The sequence below is a fragment of the Mustela nivalis genome, assembly GCF_964662115.1.
Source record: "Mustela nivalis genome assembly, chromosome: 8".
Classification (NCBI taxonomy): Eukaryota; Metazoa; Chordata; class Mammalia; order Carnivora; family Mustelidae; genus Mustela; species Mustela nivalis.
In genome coordinates, this window is record NC_139027.1 from 136,094,126 (window position 1) to 136,110,864 (window position 16,739).

The 16,739-nt window shown below is 46.7% G+C and overlaps 2 protein-coding genes across 10 annotated transcripts in view; both read right to left on the reverse strand.

The window, feature by feature from the left end:
* Window positions 1-16,739, reverse strand: part of CYP24A1 (cytochrome P450 family 24 subfamily A member 1) — a 344,657-nt gene that overhangs the window by 177,071 nt on the left and 150,847 nt on the right. The gene's annotated exons all lie outside the window — the stretch shown is intronic.
* Window positions 1,741-16,739, reverse strand: part of BCAS1 (brain enriched myelin associated protein 1) — a 93,415-nt gene continuing 78,416 nt past the window's right edge. For 6 of the 9 annotated variants that reach the window (XM_082743084.1, XM_082743083.1, XM_082743079.1 and 3 more), the window contains 2 exons: window positions 7,036-7,299; window positions 1,741-2,928 (listed from right to left, as the gene is read on the reverse strand). In XM_082743084.1, the coding sequence (XP_082599210.1) occupies window positions 2,854-2,928; window positions 7,036-7,299 (339 nt within the window). In that variant the 3' untranslated portion in view covers window positions 1,741-2,853. Of the gene's footprint in view, window positions 2,929-7,035; window positions 7,300-12,448; window positions 12,515-16,739 lie in introns of all 9 variants that reach the window. The other 3 variants (XM_082743082.1, XM_082743077.1, XM_082743078.1) reach the window with 1 other exon arrangement.

Here is a 16,739-nt window from a genome sequence, read left to right on the forward strand (position 1 = left end):
AAAAAAAAGCAAAACAAAATCAAACAAACAACAAACCCTCAAAACTTGAAGATGAGGGTTTATCATGGTTCTGCGGCTACAGCTAGCTTTCCAATCCCCCAGATAAGTCATTGTCTGAGTCTGCTCTGGCTTAAGTTTTCTTGCCTTTAAAAACAGCAACAACAACTATGACAACCCCAAGCAATTTCATTAAAAGCTTGCTCTCTTTTTTGGCCAGGGCACTATGGAACCGTTACAGAAAGTGTTGGCTGTGCAGAGAGGTTCTCAGCAAAGAACATCATTGAAAATATTTTTTAAAATATCTCCCCCCTCCCCCCCCCCCGCCCCGGGGCCCCGGGGAGTTGGGGGATGGGAGGGCTTCTTCTGCATTTCGTGACTCAGTCCTGCCTGGAGGCGTTTCTCATCAGGGCCAAAAGCCCCTGTGCCCAGTGAGGTGAAACTTGCAAATGAAACTGTCACCTTTCTCAATGGACTAGTATGGCCCAGAGCTCACCAAAGGTCACACAAGGCGACCCCCCCTGGTGCTCGGGGACAAAGAAATAAGCAGCTGCCTGGTTTTCTTGAATCAGCCCATGCTCCCTGATGGTGCTGGTGGAGGAAAGTCACCCTGCCAGTAAGGGCTTCCCCAAAGGATTTTTTTCCTGATGCATGCCAACTTAAGCATTGAGACCAGAAGTGGCATGAAGTCATTCTCAGCTGAGTGAGCCACAGACACTGATCTCCAAGGTTTGAGCAGCAGGTCTGAAGAAGCTAAGGAAAGGGCCTCTGATCTTTATCTGAAACCTAGCCTTGGGCCATCCAAGCTGGGAGCGCTAGCAGACCCCTGCCGCAACGGCCCCCCCACATCTGGCTTTTCAGGGATACCATCGTTTTCCTGAACACCTTTTCCAAATGTCTTTTTTTTTTCTTTTGCCAAAGCCATGGTTTTATTTACTTAATGCGAAAACTTGTCAGAAGACCGTATTCAATGTTTACGTCAGATCATTGTCTGATGGATTTTTACAAGCTAGCGTGTATCTGCGGATCTATTTGTGCGTATGCATGTGAATGTGCATTCATTTATTCTTGTATGTAATATGTTGAGTATGGATGTGGACATACATTCTCCACTTTTGTATGTAAAGTACATTTATATGTATGGACTGTTCCCTACCTCGATGCAAACACATTATCTGCATATCATGTGCCTATCTTTAGTGGACATGGCCCAGGCACACAGCCTCTAGCTTCTCACTTCCCAGCGCAGTGGGAGCACCTTGCCTGTCGGGAACTTCCCAAGGTGTGCGGGAACTCAGCAGCGAGGGTACAAGGGCCGGCTCCCCTTGGCTCAAGGTCGAACTGAGTGGAAGGTGCAAGTCATGCTCCAGCGCCACCTAGGGGCTCAGGATGAAACTCAACTCCAGCTGAGGCCGATCCTCCTTCAGCAACCTCCCTGCCCTGTGAGTGGCTTCCTCTCTCCACCCGAAGTCCTCCTCGGGTTTATCACAGACTCTGGAATCTCTGCCTCAGGCTCTGCCCTAGGCAGCCTGGGCTCAGGCGGTGCTTTTATATAAGTGCCGTGTATCTATGCAAATATATGTGCACCCATTTCTATGGGCATGTGCCCATACACACGGAAATCTAGGAGCATCTGGGAGGCAGGACAAGATGGAGGAAGAAGACTGATGTTACTCTGTGGACAAGAAAGCTGTCTCAGAGAGTACAAGAGCCCTGCTTTAAAAGTTGGAAATTAAAAGATGCTTTAGATGTAAATGTATTTTTTTTATTAAATCAGAAAAAAAAGATACAGTATACATGGTATCAGTCAATCATATGCTACGTTGAATTACATTTTAATAGACTCACGGTCCTATTTACTCCTCTGTACACGTATTAAGAAAACCTCGGGTATTTGAATAATCTTCCAGAAATTTTTATTAACTGGGGTTATGGGGAGGGTTTTATCAGAAAACATCCTGAGAACATTAGGAAATTACAGACAGACTTGAGATAAGTGTCAGACAGAACAGATGAAGCAAGCCCCTCCGCCATCTGAGAAGCATTAATAATGTGAGATCGCAGAGACCGAATCTTTGTTAGGGCTACAGGATGCAGGATTAAAATGGAGACCTCAGTGCCCCCTTGTGTTGCAAAGTAGACTTGCAACTTCATTCACTCAAGTTCTGCTTTTTTTTGTTGTTGTTGTTGTTTCTTTTTTTGAAGTTGTAATCCTTGCCCTCCTCACTGAGTTTCAAAAAGCAACTGTTTCCCCCAATCATTTCAAACCCTCTGCGGCCAATCTTTCCCTTTCTCATCAATAACTTTCAAGGACCCTATTCGACAAGCAACGCCTATTCATTCCTTTTTCATTCCCCACACATTCCATTCCAGGAAATTGGCAACCCCCGCCCCCGCCCCCGAGCCCATGCTGTCCCTCCCAGAAATGTGAACTTAAACGGATTTTTGTCTCTCCTCTTTGAGTGTAGAGGATGAGCGCGGATTTCCTACAAAGCTTACTTAATTCCTTCCAGCCGGCATTCTTCTTCTGCAACTGACTTGCCCCTGCCATTTCACATAACTTACTCGGAATGCCTTCCTCCGCCCGCTCCACCCCTGCCTGGCAACCATGAAGTCTCCCGACCTGACTGGTTCAGCGGCTAAACCATCTTGACGACTCCTTCCGGGAAAAGATTGGACCAGAGACGTAAATAATACACCTCAATATACAACAGCTCAGGCTTAATTTGTAGGCAGAATTTCATTGGATGGCCATTAAAAGAGAACTATGTACACGGAGTGGGCTAGGGGAAGAAATGGAGCAGGGAGCAGACTTCTCGCTGGCAGGACAACTTGGTGGGAACTGTAGTGATTTGTTTACTTGGATTTGCCAACCGGTCCGATGGATACGGGGTCTGTTTGCACTTGGGCGTCCGACATCCGCTTTGGTCCCTGGAGAAAAATATAAAGAAGTTGCACCCTAATGAAAGTCTGAAATATCGCGAGCGGTGACCACCATTATCTCGCACTTACTCCATGCCAGCTCTTATGTTAAACAAACAGACCCTGTTGCATGAGTGGGGGATGACAGAAAGGTCTCCCACCAGATGTGGGATGCAATGCCCAGTTCTATCGCTTTCCGGCTCTGTGACAACTTGGAGGAATGACTCAACTCTTTGAACTCGGTTTCTTCATCTTTCCAGTAGGGGAGATACAACTTATCTCAGAGGTCTGCTCCAAGGTAAAGCGAGTCCCCCTTCTGGCCCCCATGAGGCATGGATTTTGGCGATCAGAGGTATTGAGGTCACCTCCGTCCTGCCTATGGTCTCAGGACTGCCCTTCGCCAGGCCAAGCTCACCCTCGCCTGGTCCTCTCGCCAGCCCAGTGAGACAGGCAGTGATGATTAGCCCAGTTGTACAGATGTGCAACAGGCTCTAAGAGAAGTCAGGACCGGCTTATGGAGCATAGGACGGGCCCTCCTGACTTGGAATCAGAACCTCAGAGCACCTGCTCTCCAGGCTCCCGCCTGGGTCTTGTCCACTCTTTCCAAGCCCTGCCTCAGGTCAGCCTGTGCCCAGTGGACAGGGCCAAAGGCGACAGGCAGGGGAATAAAGAATAGGCCCTATCTTCTTTCTGATCTCCGTTCCTCTGTAAAACGGACTCCTGGCACCACTTGAGCACGTCAGGGACCCGCGGCAGTGAAGCAGATGAGGACACCATCGAGTGGGTGATTCTTGGGCAAAAGTGGGGGTGGGGAAAATACTCCTTCTCCAGGCAGAGCCCATGCTGATCAAATAGCTGTTTCCATAGACACATGTATGTGTCTGTCCATACACACATGCACATACACACGAGACATTCTGACATTTCCTTTCTCAACCGAGTCCCTCTGCTCAAAAGCCAAATGCTTGCAAACAGTGGCCCTTGATGAGTTCTACAGGTTTCCTTCCAGTTTTTTTCAGACACAGCACGACATGCCAAGGAAGCTGCCCCCATTAGAATCCAGGCAGCACGACGACGAAGGAGCGGAGAAGGAAGGAGCCGAGCAGAGAGGACCGCTCCTGGAGGGCGAAGAGGAAGCAGGGCTGGGCAGGCAGTGAATCTGGGAACCCACTGGGGCAGATGGCCTTGGGCGGGGAGAAAGGGAGGCGGCATGCGGACAGGGAGGATGAGCTGCAGGGGGAGGGGTCCCACATGGGCTTAGGTGACAGCACTGCGGGCCGATGTCCCAACTGGGGACAACTGCTGGGGGTCAGGCTCCAGTCCAAATGCAAGGTCCCGGAGTATTTGCCGGGGGAAATGGTAGCGAGTACTATGGAATTCCTGCTCCATGTCAGGTACTGGACCCCTGAGGACACACATTCACTCGATTCCCCAGGAACCCTAGAGTGGCTGCTGTCTTTATCACCTCAACTTTGCACAGGGGCAACCTGAGGCTCCGAGGGATGAAATGACTAACCCAAGGTCACACAGCTAGGAAGTGGTAGGTCCAGGACTCCAGGGAAGCTGCCCAAATTCACAGCATAGGCTCCTGGGCACTGCTCTGTTCTTTCCACTGCCCTAGGTGCTATGTGGTCACCTCTGGGCTTCTTAGCTCTGGCCCCACTGACACTCTGGGCTCCCCCACCCCCATCTACCAAAGGTCACTGATACCCACAGATATTCAGGGACAGGGACAATCAGGAATGCCCCATTGGTTCAGGGCAGTTTATCTCATGTACCTGCCCCATGACTATCACACTGAAGGTTAACTACAGCGCCATGGCTGTTCTGTGCACTGTGGGGTATTTATCAACATCCCTGGTCTCTACCCACCATGTCCCCACAGCACCTACTCCCCGTAGTGACCCTCAGAATGGTCTCTGGACATTGCTGAATGTCTCCTGCAGAGAAAATCACGGGTTCAGAACTACTGGATGAGAGACACCCTGTTAGCTCCAGGGATTTCGTGGGTAAAGAGATACACAGAGAACATTCCATGAGCCTCTGACCAAAAAATTAAATAAAACAAATAAAATAAAACCCAGAAAACAACAAAAAACCACCACGAAAGGGGGGAACTCACTGGGCCCATGAGCTCAGCACCTTCCCAGAACAGCGCCCTCCCCACGCGGTACACACCCCAGACACTGTGGTTTGGCAGGGAATGGTTCGACCAGAACTTTGGGCAAAAAAAAAAAAAAAAAAAATGCACAGTCAGTTTGGAACTGTCTAGAAAAGGATTAACACTCCTCTCCAAGGAATTAGAGCAGAGAATGGGGACAAATTTTCCAACAAAACCACTCAAAGTGTGATCAGTCTTTTAGGCTTCCTCTCCCCGCTCACCGCCTTGATGGTCGGTCTCTGGTCTTCATCATCTCTTAAAACCCAGGGAGGGCTTAAAACTTAGAGCCTTGGGAGTGGGAGAGGGGCTCTGTACCAGTGCTTCCCATTTCCAAACAGCCTCAAACCATGACTTCAAGCACGGTCTTACCCTGAGGTTCCATACCCGTTCTCAGACACACCGAGCAGACAGACTACGAAGACATTCATCCATAAAACTGACACGGAGCCCGAGAGTCTGCATTGCTAACAGGTTCCCATAGATGCTGTTTGGAGACCAACCTTGGGCCCAAGGGAACCATCATACTCCCCCACCTCCATCCGTCAGAGTCACTAATACCTACAGGTGTTCAGCGACTGGGGCAATCAGGAACCAATCAATTGCTTTGCGGTCCCTTGCTTCCTGTTCCTGCCCCAGCTCCATCACGGCCTGCAGTTAACCCCAGCTAACCCCAGCCCCGTGGCGACTGTCCCTGTGATTTCCTTGTCCTGCGCTACGGGCTCAAGCCACCTCCCCCGGGGCCTAGGTATGCCTTGACCTGTTCCTCCATATTGGAGACTTGACCTCCTTGCTTAAGTTTTGATTAATGACCTTCAGACTCTCCTTATTTGCCAGGATCAATATTATCCTAAATATAAGAAGACATTTACTACTGCCGTATTTCACTCCATCCACTCCTTCCCTCATTCAACAGACTCTGCTTTGCTGTCTGTTATGCTCCAGCCCCTGCACTGGGGAGGACAGCACGGCTGCTCATGAGAGAGACCTTGGTTGCGGCTTTCCCAAAGCCACCAGTCCAGGGGAGGAGACAGAGAAGAACCACATAGACACACACACACACACACACACACACACACACACTAACCCAGAGGTTAATTAATCGTTGAATGTCTGGGCTCCCCTCACCCTGGACCAGGCCTCTCTGGAAGGCAGGAGCAAATTTTTAGTCACCTCTGTACACCCACCACCCAAGGTCACGTTCAGAGCAGCTTCCTGATGTAAACACTTCAAGGCTCCCTTTGGCCACAGACGAACACGGATGTTCCCCATCCACACCCGTTCCTGCCACCTTGCCTCTGTCCTCCTGCGCTCTCCCCCCGCTGGATGATTTCACTTCTGTGCTGTCTCTCCATTGCTGGGACACACTCGGCCTTCAGGCCTCCCCTTGCCTCCTCCTCCACAGGCTCATTTGAGGCCTCACCTTGGACGTGATCTCTGCGGAGAAGCTTTCCCCTGACACTCCTTTCAACCCCCCTGGGGGCTCCCGCGCACCTGTCTTCTGCCTCCCCGCTCTTGGTCCACTCAGTATCCCCGCCCCCAGCCATCCGCACCCGAGTCCCCCCCCCCCCACCAGTGGTGAGTTCTCTGACCACGCTGCTCTCTGAGCCTAGCCCAGCACCTGCCAGACAGCCTGAGCTCCATCAGTATTTCCTTGACCAAGATCTAGGCCAGTCCCACCTTGAAGGTGGGAACCACATTCCTGGCCCAAGAGCCTAGAAAGAAGAGACCAGGGGCACCTGGGTGGCTCAGTGGGTTAAGCCGCTGCCTTCGGCTCAGGTCATGATCTCAGGGTCCTGGGGTCGAGTCCCACATCGGGCTCTCTGCTCAGCAGGGAGCCTGCTCCCCCCCCCCTCTCTGTCTGCCTCTCCATCTACTTGTGATTTCTCTCTATCAAATAAATAAATAAAATCTTTAAAAAAAAAAAAAAAGAAAGAAGAGACCAACAATCTACCTACCAGGCCCTTAAAGAAGCCTCCGAGGGACTGTCGCCGCTTCTCCTGCCTCTTGTGGGGCTTGTCCCCATTCTGCAGCGAGTTCGCCTCACCCACGGCCGGTTCCGCACACTGGGCCGGTTCTTTGGCTTCCTGCTTGTGGCTCTTTTGCTTGTTCCCCTCAGTCGCCACCTTCTTGTCCTTGGAAGAACCCTCTTTGCTCTTCTGGCCTGCTCCCGCCGGCTCTGGCTCTGGGGGTGTGACGGCCTTCCCTGGTGAGTCCGACGTCTGCGGCAAAGTCCAACAAAATGTGTGTTTAGGGGCTGGAAGACCACGCTCAATAGCAGGGGACTAAGTATGTCAGAACAGAGGTGTTCAAATGTTGGATGGGGTCTACCTTCATGAGTCTTGGATGGAATGAAAAAAAAATAAGAAAAAGGTGCAGATACTTAACGATGGTTCAAGGTCCCAGTAGGAGATATTTATATGTTTATCTAATAATCTATCTATTTATGTTTTCCTACTCAACATTCTTCTCTCCTTCTTCTGGGACTAGAACTTGGGTTTTCCTTGGAGAATCACACTTTTCTCTCCTTTATTCACCGTGGGTTCAGACAAATTAATTCCGCCCCTGAACAAAGGCACAGGACTCAGACCTGGCTGATCAGACCTGTGCACATGATCGGGCTGCTGTGATCGGTTCAGGCTGGCTGGATGCAGATAAAAACTGAGCTAATGCCAGAACCTTGCTAAACCACCCAAGAGAGATCTGTCCACCCTCCATTAGATTCCGAACCGTGAAGATACAAGCCTGGAGCTTCCAGAGCCAGCACCATTTTCAGGAAAAACCTGCTTGAAAAGGAAGACACTAGAGAGAAAAGCAGAGCTGAGAGATGAAGAGAGAGAGAGAAGGAGAAAGAACCCAGATGCTGATAGCCTCACATATGCCCCTGGATCTAGCTGTTCCTGAAGCCCTTTTGTGCTTAAGCCAGCTTTGAGAGGGTTTCTCCCGCTTAACAACCATATGTGATTCTTTTCCTGAGGATGCTTAGTCTTTTTTCATGGTTATGTCTACCTTAGTTTCTGGTGTGAAGCTCTTCTTCTGTCTATAAAACAGTGGTGAGAGAACATAAGTGTTTTAAGTTTTGAATGCACATCTTTCATGCTGAAGAGAGATTTTTGCAATCCTTCCTGGTTCCTACAATTTGGAAGGATGAAGCTATACAATCCAAAATTCTAGAAAATTCTAGGTAAATTACAGATAACAAAATCTGTCAAAACCTTTCCCCCATAATTTATTTGAACTGAAATTACGGTAGGGGCCAGACAGATGAAATAAAAACATGACCAAGGCCAGGGGTAAAAATAATCACAAAGAGACTTATTTCCCCAGTTGGGAAAGCAATGTAAGACATATGTCCCTAGTGTAAGAAAAACACCAGTTCAAGCAATTCTGGCTTTGATGTTGGGGAGAAAATTGGAGTGGTGGGGGGAATTGTGGTGAATTTTCACCTGCCCTGTCCAAAGGGGTAACAGCTGCTCAGAGCCAGCCAAGACCCTGTGTAGGATTACAACCCCAGTGCTGTCCAGTCTTCTGTTTTTCGCATGGAAACTGGAAAACAGCCACATCAGTAGCCCCATGGGCCACATTTGACCCACCGAATATATGTTTATAAGTTCTGATTTGTAAAAGTGATAGATTGTTCCTGAGTGAAAAAGTTCCTCGGATAAAGTTGCAGTCTGATGGAGAAAACAATACACAAAGAACTATCATTTCTCATCAGTATCAATATAACCCTTAGAAATAAGCAAGAAGACAGAAGATTCCCCAGTCTCGAGAGTCTCCTGAGGGCAGAATTCCCTGGAGAAAGGAAATATCCGAAACCGAGTCACCCCAAGAAGCTGTCCTGCCACGGCCCGCTGAATATTTCCGTCAGACCCTGGCTGCCAAAGTTGTAGCAAATGCGAAGTAAGATACAGAAGCCCAAATCCTACAGAGAGCGGAGAGTGGATATCCCTGTACAGTGAGACAGAAATCCCCATCATGATGCTCGTCAGAAAGACCACAGGCCATTTGAACGTCCTGTTGACTGTTCTTTTTTTTGCATAGAAGATGGTAAGATCCAGTTATTTGTTAAGGGCTTTTTGTTTGTGGTCAAAAGAGCAGGGCGTGGCTCTGGTTCCATCACATCCTTGCTGTATGACCTGGAATAAGTCATTTGCTCTCTCAGCTTCCTCGTCTGTGTGGATGCAACAAAGACATCGTACCTCATGGTGGTCTGAGGATAAAAGTAGTCAATCACGGAAAGCCTGTATCACATGGTTTCTGGCCCATGGGAAAGGCCAAACATCGGGGGGCCCGCCTTCTTGTTGGGTCTGGGAGAGGGGGGTTCCACGACACACAACTTAACTTTAAAAACACAAAGTCTCAGGCAAACTGGGAAGAGTTGGTCATCCTGACCCAACATTGTCCACAGCGCATCTTCCTGACAGATTCTTTCTGTGTGGAGCTGAGAGCCAGGTACAGACAAAGGGCTCAGGAAATACTTGTTAAATGGAGCGTCCCTGTGCCTCTCCAACCTGATCTTTTATCCCTTTCCGCTCTGCTCCTTCTGCTCTAGACACATGGCCTCCCCTTCTTCCACGAACAAGCTTATTCTCAATAAAGGGGGCTTCACATTCACTGTTAACTTTTCAGTGTGCTCATAGGCTTTGACAGGATTGCTGCTTTTTTGTGTCAAGTCTCAGCTCCGAAGTTGCCTCCTTGAAGACTCAGTCCCTGGTTAGACGGTCTAAAGAAGCCCGACTCCTCTCTGACAAAACACTGCTGTGTTTTCTTTAGGTTTGCCTTAATCTTGGGGATTTCTTGGCTCACTTGAGAGTGTTCCACCCGCCTCCCTCTGCTGGAGGGGGAGCTCCAGAGAACAAAACTCTTCTGTCTTCCGTGGCTTCATTCCCAGCACCTCATCTGACACATAGTAAGTCTCCACCAAAATGGGCTGAATGAATGGCCAGCAACTCGCCTTCCAGATGTTTCTACACTATTTTCCTCAGCAAATCACGTGAGATGGGGAGGGAGAAGTGCCCACACATCAATAGCTTTCACAGGACATTGATTTTTTTTTTTTTTTTTTCCAGGAGGAGAGCTTTCAATGGATCAGCTCCATTTACCACAGGGTTACGCCATGCTATTAGGCTTAAATGTTCTTCTTAATGGCTTAGAAACTAACTTCTGAGAATAACAGATGGCTGGTTCCTTATATTCAAAGTAAGCTAAGAATCTAAAACTGTGTGATGATTGTTTTATCACGAAACGTAGATGATTTAAAAATATTTACTTGGGATCTGACTCTGTCTCAGAATTTATAACAAAAATTATTCTCATCCAAATCGTCTGAGTGTGTCCTCCCCTAGAACCCAGTGATGCTGGCAGAAAGCTGGAGGACAAGGTCATGGGAACATCCTGTTTGATTCAGACCTTGGAAGCATACCTTAGACCAGGAGGTGCCCGAGGCTGCTTCTCCTGGAATCATCAACCAAGATTTTTATAACCCTGAGGGGGCGAATTGGAAAGGAACAGAGACTGTCTCTTCCCACGCCCCAAAATGAAACCAAACATTTATCATATCTCCAAGATCACCCATCTCAAGTCTGGATCCAGGGCTCTCTAATGGATACTCAGAACACTCCTCAGTAAGTGTAAATGGAATGAAGTTTCTAGCTCACTCAAATTTTCACGGACTTCACTTCCATTTCAGAATCGCCAAGGTGACTGGCAACCCTGTTTCACATTCAGATCCCAGACAAAATGTACAATGATATTTGGATGTTTCGTAATGAATAAAGTAAATTTATCTTATTTTCAAGGTAGTGCACTTCAGGATTTTGGGTTCAGAAGTGGTCAAGAGAATGGGTGGGGGGGGGTGAGCATAGTCAGAAGTTGAAAAAGAAAAACAAAAATAATTTGAGTGTAGCAAAAAGCAACATGTTCCCTGTTGAAATATATGGTCTAATTCAATTAATATAGAAATAGAAATATAATAAATTATTTATAGTCATTGCTGTCCATTTGTGTGCTATGAACAATACACTAGTGTGGTAATTTCCTATCAGTAGCATAACAGTAATAGTAACAAACTAATAGCCACCTCTATGGCTTCCTGTGTTGAAGCCCCAACCCGCAGTGTGAAAGTATTTGGAGTAAGAAAGTAACTAGGGTTAATTGAGGTCATAGGTTGGGGTCCTCATCCAATAGGATTAGTGTCCTTATAAGAGCCGCCATGGGAAGACATAACAGAAAGCAGCTGTAGGAAAGCTCTTTCTTGTAGGAAGAGAGCTCTCCTTGCCAGAAACCACGCTAGCATCCTGATCTTGGATTTTTCATAGAAAACTGTGAGAAAATACATTTCTGTTGTTAAACCATTGAGTCTGTTGGTCGTTTGTACGGCAGCCCGTGTGGCTTCCATAGCAACGAACATTTACTGGGTCTGCGGTACTAGGACTGTTCCAGGGGCTTTACATGTGTTGACACATAAAGAAGGACAATGCCACGAAGCAGTACTTTTCCTTGCTCCATTGTAGAGATGAGGAAACTGAGGCATAGAGAGATTTGGTCAGCTGTTTTTAATCACACAGATAAAAAGGAGTGGAGCCAGGGTTCGAACACAGGTGGTCTGAGCCTGCAACTCATGTTCTTAACCTGTTCTCTGTATTGCAAACATCAGTAGAAGAATATTTGAGGACACTTTTGTGAAGCTATATTTCTAAGTTAAGAAAGCAAGCGGGTTATAAAATGGGGTGTTGAGCATGAGACGATCCCATTAAAAAAAGGATTTGTGTCATTATAACAATGTCATAGCTAGGTTTCTTTAGAATGGAGAAAATAATGGAAAAAACCCCATGGGATCCCATATCTTTCACCCCCCCCCCTTTTTTTTTTCTCAAGAAAGAGCTCCTACTGTATGCCAGACACTATGCAATGTGATAGAAAAATCAAAGAGCCTCCTCCCTTGCTCCACAGATGCCCCAGACACGGAAAGGAAGGGGTAAAGGAAGCATAATTAATAGACAAATGACTTGTTACAATGTGTGATCAATTCCACAAAGTAAAAGAACAAGAGGCACTGATGATGGACAGAAGTAGAACATCTACTTCTTGGAGGAGGTGACCTTTAGCCCAAGACCTGAAGGACAGGAAGGGAGCCGCCAGGTGGAGAAGAGGGAAAAACATTGGTTAAACATGCAAGAGCCAGGAAACTCAAGCTTGTTCATGCATATATCTGCAGAGCCCAAGATAGTGCCTAGCATACAGCAGGTGCTTAACCTAGAGATGGTAAATGATTGTCTGTGGCTGAGAATTGCATTGGCAACTAAGCTGGAAAGAAGGGAGAACATGCAAGCCCAACCCCCCACCGAGCAGCTCTCACAGGTCACTTACTTGACAGCTCGAGTCCTTCCCATTTACTTCTTCTGAGTGGGGGGTCCCTCCATCCCCTTTCACTGACTACAATAACAAACAGACAATGGCCTTTCAGCTACCATGAGCACAGCAACGTGGAGAACGCACAGGGAGTTCTGAAATGGATGACCTCAGTCATTCATGACTGAGAGTCAGGGTCGAGACAAATGGAAGACCCGCTAGAAACACATTACTCACGAGATACACAATTTCCATGTGGTTTGTAACCAGAGTCCGATTATAGTCAAGTGTTGGCTTCCCCACATAACAACAACAATGGAACTCTTAAACCCTGGGAGTAGGTAATCCTGGGATAAAGAAACGGTGACCAAAATGCCAATGTTGGAACCAGGAGGTGGTGGGATGTGTTGAATGAATGAACAATTAAACCATCGGTAGACTTCCATTGGTAACATTTAAGGTGGTGGATGTTTCCTTGTATTTTTTTTCTCCTCACAGAGAGGTGGGGGTTACTGAATATCCTATTTTTTTCCTTTTTAGTGACTGCTGTGGCCCATGGTATCAGGATAGTGCTGATTGGGTTGAATTCACAGCTTTGGCTCCTGAAAGCATACGCTCAACAAAGGGTTCTCAAATTGTGATTCCAGGGCCACAGCCTCAGCATCACTTGGGATTTTGTTAGAAATACCATTTCTTGAGAACCACGCCAGATCTACTGAATCAGGAACTCTCAGGGGCGGGTGGGGAGCGGGGCTGAGCAACAAGCCCTCCAGGTGATTCTGAAGCATACTTGAGTTTAAGCATCACTTTTTAAAGCTAACTGGCATAGACAAATGCAGACCAATACTGGGGTCTGCTGTCTCAACGGTCAATTCAATAATGCTCTCTGCCCAATGTTTGATAAAGTACCTGAGAAATTTGGTAATGAATTGTCCAGTTCTTAGCAACAATGTTGCCTCGGGTTTAATTCCCACATATTTGGTCATTGTTCATTATCTCCTCCACTTCCACAGGGAGTGTAGGAAGCAGGGGGTAAGCAATGGGAGGCAAAAGGAAGACTTCAGCTCCCATTGTTATGATCTTAGCTGTTCTGCCAACAGATGGCAAGAAGCTCTAACACCTGCATTGAGAACAGGTAAAAACATCAAGGCACTCAAATAATTTTTGACTGATTAATATTATATGTCTCTGTAACCTGAGGTATGGTACTCATATTAGTAAAGACAATAAAAATTATTATTCATGAAAGCTAATTTTTAGTGGAGTGCTTACTAAGGGTCAGGCAGTGTGTTCAATGAGATAATAACCCTCCCTACCTAGTTCAGTTATTCATCATGCAGAAGCTTAAGATGGAAGAATAATTTTATTTGCCTCATTTTACAGGCAGGGAAATGGAAACTCAGCGAAACCAGCATGCATCATGGAACTAGCAGGTTAGGGAGTCCGGATCTGATACCGAGCAATGTCATATTCCATACTCTTAACCGCCTCCCCATACTGTCCCTCCAAGGTAGGAGGCACCATTCAATGAACACATTTTTTTTTTATAGGGGTGCGTGTGAACACATTTTTTTTTTTAATTGAGCATCTAATACAAAGCCCCTGATTAGGAAAGATAATAAAGGCCTGGATAAGCTGGAGGTTCATACATCTCAAATAGGGAAGTTTGTGGAACATGCCCTTCCTCAGAGGTCAACCAGGCTCATCCTTAAATATTACTTGGTGCTGCTAAGATTGAGAAGTCTTGATGAGGACTGTCAACAGTTTAAGGCAGTATGACAATTTCTAGATCTTGTCCTACCTCCGAAACAACCTTCACAGAGCTTGGCAGAACCTTGATACATGCTTCTTGAATGTTAGCAATGGAAGAAATCTTTCTTCAGCCTGAACCCCCTGGTGTCTGGAAGTTCCATGAGCTTTTCTTAGGGACATCACGGTCTTGAGCTTCACAAAGGTGTTCAGCCCAGAGGCAAAATGGATAGGTTTGTCCTCTACATACACTTTAGATCCATTTAGATGGAAAATGTTTTTTTTCTTCCTCTGGGTCTTCTGCATTGTTCTACATGGGCCAGTTTTGCTTGAGAACATTTAGAAAAAGAAATTGACTCTCTTGGTTATTATTTCTCTCCCTGTAACCAGCTCTGACAGCCTCTCATTGCGTCCAAAGGGTTTTGCCATTTGCCAGTTCTCTGGCCTCCAGAATTCAGGCCATCATTAAGAGCCTTTTCCTACCCAAACACATTTCCTAGTGTCCTTTAGACTATGGTGTCACATCCTCACTAGCTGGCCTTCGGGTAGTGCTGAGGGGCAAAACCAGACAAACAAACATACAAAATGGTTTTTTAAGCTAAACCTGAACGGAGATCAAGGGGCATGCATGGCTCCTGGGGCCAACCTTCCTGTCCGAGAGAGAGAGAGAGAGAGAGAGAGAGAGAGAGAGAGAGAGATTTTTAACTTCCCTTTAGTGGTTTCAATTTGATATCCCTTAGGTCCTCTGCCAGTTGAAGGTTGCAATCTGTTTTCTTCCCCTCCCTGTCTTTCCGAGCCCTTGGAGGAGAATTTGGATTGAATCAGAAGGCTTTCTTGGCAGCAGTGATCTAGGTTAGTATCCTGAGAACAGCCCCTCCGGCTGTCAGGGAGATCAATGCAAAGAAGTTCAACTTCCTCTTCTTTAAAAAAGAGACTCTCTCAAGCTTTTCTAGGATTTTCCTCTGTTATTCATTTTGAGGCACAAAAAGCTGTATATATGCAAAGGTAACTGCATGCTGAGTTAGACTAAGGGTCTTCTGAAGGCCCTCCCTGCCTTCTCCTCTTTGTTTTCTGTCACTCTCTCCTGTGTCCTCTTTCAGAGACCAAGTCAAATAGTTCATGTTGGGCTTTGTATTCAAAGGACCATAACCACAGAAGCTCATTTGCTCCAGCTGTCAAAAATCAAGTTCCTGTTTAAAGGAACCCAGATTTTTTTTTCCAGGGACTACCTAATACCCTAAAGAATAATTTGAAGGCTACCAAGGAAGGAACTTCAGAGGTTTTCTAGTTCAGTACTGAGCAAATTTCTTCCAGGGGCTTATTTTTATTCATGAGAGCAAAAGGTGAAGCATCTCAGGGTACCCAGCCGGCAGTGTTGGGTTGGAATCTGGTTGTGACATCTAAGCTTTGCATGTTTATAAGGCCATTTTTATTTCTTTATTGTGTCACGCATTCCGATACTCTGAGGAGCATTTGAACCCTCTCCAACATGTATCACTTAGATATTCAAAGTTCTAGTGGAAATGTTGGGTGGGTATTCTCATTCCTTTGAGAGGAGTGTAAGCATATTTTTGGTGGAGATCTAATCCAACCAAAGTTGCGATTTAAAAGAAGAATTGGGAAGATACTTTCAATTATCTTTTTTTCTTCCTCTGGTTCTTCTGCATTGTTCTAGATGGGCCAGCCTTGCTTGAGAACATTTAGAAAAAGAAAGTGCAGGACTGACTAGGTCAGCCTCATGGTTACACAAATCCAAGCAAATGAACCTGCTAGAAATTTCCAGAATCAACAAAGGCTATGGGTCCAACCTTCGTGTTTTACCAAGATGCCCAACTGAAACAGAACTGGACTGTCAGACAAAACGACACAGTCAAAGCAAATTTCATTTTAGTGACAAGTAAATTCAGAAAACATCCCTCCCAGCTTAACACAGTCATGTGTTAATTCTCCTCTCTCTTGCCTCATTGTAATTTCAGGGACTTGAGCTGAGCACCGGAAACACTACCAGGAGAATCACAAAAATGGAGTTTGGGCTATTCTACCTCCACGTACCCTCAAGGAAAACCAGCTGCCGGGAGCCCAGAAAGGCACAGTCACGTCTAAGTACAGGCGTGAGCTCTAACAGCAAAACGCACCAGAGTCTGAGTGATGGTGCTGCCATTTACCAGCTCTGTAACCCTGAGCGGTCACTTCAGTACCCCGAGCCTTCATGCCCTCTCTGCACGGTGGGGGCAGGGATGTGTTGTTGGGGTTTTTAGGCTAATAAATGAGCTAAGGCATGCACTAGGCTAGCACGGTGCTGGCCAGGCCACTGGCACATGATACATAAACACTAGCTATTATCATCATTACTGTAATTATTAACTGAGAGTGCCAAGTGACCACAGAATCCCCTGCCAAGGTAGAACGGAAAGCAAGCTGCTCTGGAGACAGGAATTGCCCAAAGAAATGTGATTTTCAGAAACCTGAAGAGCAACTCTGTGTTCATAGTCAGGTCTCGGGGCAGAACAGGAGATTGAGAACTTGAGCTAGAAGATCCCTGTTCTTGTTTTTTTCTTTT